Source organism: Formica exsecta, unplaced genomic scaffold (genome assembly GCF_003651465.1).
Source record: "Formica exsecta isolate Colony F162 unplaced genomic scaffold, ASM365146v1 scaffold920, whole genome shotgun sequence".
In the NCBI taxonomy this organism is placed as follows: Eukaryota; Metazoa; Arthropoda; class Insecta; order Hymenoptera; family Formicidae; genus Formica; species Formica exsecta.
Window position 1 is genome coordinate 45,078 of NW_021853688.1, and position 1,365 is coordinate 46,442.

Consider the following 1,365-nt stretch of genomic DNA (forward strand, 5'->3'; position numbering starts at 1 on the left):
TATATACATATAGAATTTCTTCTATATATATATATATATATAGAATTATTATATTGAATAACACATAAATTCCCAAATGTAGAAATATAAAGATGACAAATGACAGTAGTTTTTAGATAGTGATATAATGAACATACAAAATAAACACAAGTGATATAGATAGATATAACAATTTTGTAATGTGCGAAAAGGAAAAAAGATATGGTTTCAATATGTACAGCAATGAAATAAATTCCAAATAAAGTAAGAATTGTAAAGCAATGTAAAAAATATTTCAAATAGAAATTAAAGATATAAAAAAAAAAAAAAAAAAAATTCACAGAATAGAGAATACAAAGAACAAAAACAAAGTAAGACAAAAAATACATCAAACAAGAAAAAAAAAAATTAGAACAAGTTGCCAAAATCAAGAGAAGTGTGAATCATATAGCTAAAAATATGCAAAAAACTATAAAATGTATAAAAGGATAAAACATCATAAAACGATACGCGAACGAAGAAATGCGAAATAGTGAATAAAACTATAATAAAACAAAAAATATATATATAAATTGGACGCGACTTTCACATATGCAAATGGAAAATACATGCTAAGCTAATTCACCTTCGATACTTTCTTATCACTGATTACATCAGATGAGTATTTGACTGTCGATGACAACGATTTGGGCGGAGAATCGGAAGGAATTGGCGATACCGAGGATATGCCATCTGGTCCCGTATTGACAGATGAGGTTAATGCTGCAGTGAACAATGTAATTAGCAATAACAGATGTTGAAAATCAATCGTAGCCATATCGCGTCGCGGACGCGAATTGGTACACAAGAATTCCAAGAAGCTCGACAAGATACTTTTGCGTATGGACAAAACTAAAAATAAAAAAAAAAAATAAATAAATAAACTATCCACGCTGTATCAAGAGCTACTGACAGCTCACGGATAGTATATAAGCACAAGTCTGGCCTCTCTGGCTGGCCATTTGTGTAGCCAAAAATGAACTGCACATGCGCGGATTTGGTAGGTAACCAATCACAGTACACGGATCTTCTGTCTTAGTTCCGCTCTCTATTTGCGTTCTCTCAATTCTATGAATGAAAATGTTCATATAAAGCATTTAGAATTTAGATGATCATTTATTATAAATAAATGTACTTTTAATTCCATTTATTAATATTTATTAATGTTTGTTTTCTTATAAATTTTAGATTTATATATATTTATAAATTATATTTTATAATTTCTTATATTATATTTAATATTATATATATTTTTGTACTGTTACAAAAAAAAACGCTCTCCTTCGAAAACCTCTCTTTATTCGACTTCCGTCTATTCGAGCGATAACCTCGACGTCGACCTATCCA

At 28.9% G+C, this 1,365-nt stretch overlaps 1 protein-coding gene across 2 annotated transcripts in view; it reads right to left on the minus strand.

Moving 5' to 3' along the window:
- The window catches only part of LOC115245162, a 3,182-nt gene extending 2,208 nt beyond the window's left edge, over positions 1-974 (minus strand). The window contains exon 1 of one of the 2 annotated variants that reach the window (XM_029823314.1): positions 605-974. In XM_029823314.1, the coding sequence (XP_029679174.1) occupies positions 605-796 (192 nt within the window). In that variant the 5' untranslated portion in view covers positions 797-974. The remainder of the gene's footprint in view (positions 1-604) is intronic. The other variant, XM_029823313.1, reaches the window with a different exon arrangement.
- Positions 975-1,365: the final 391 nt, after the last annotated feature.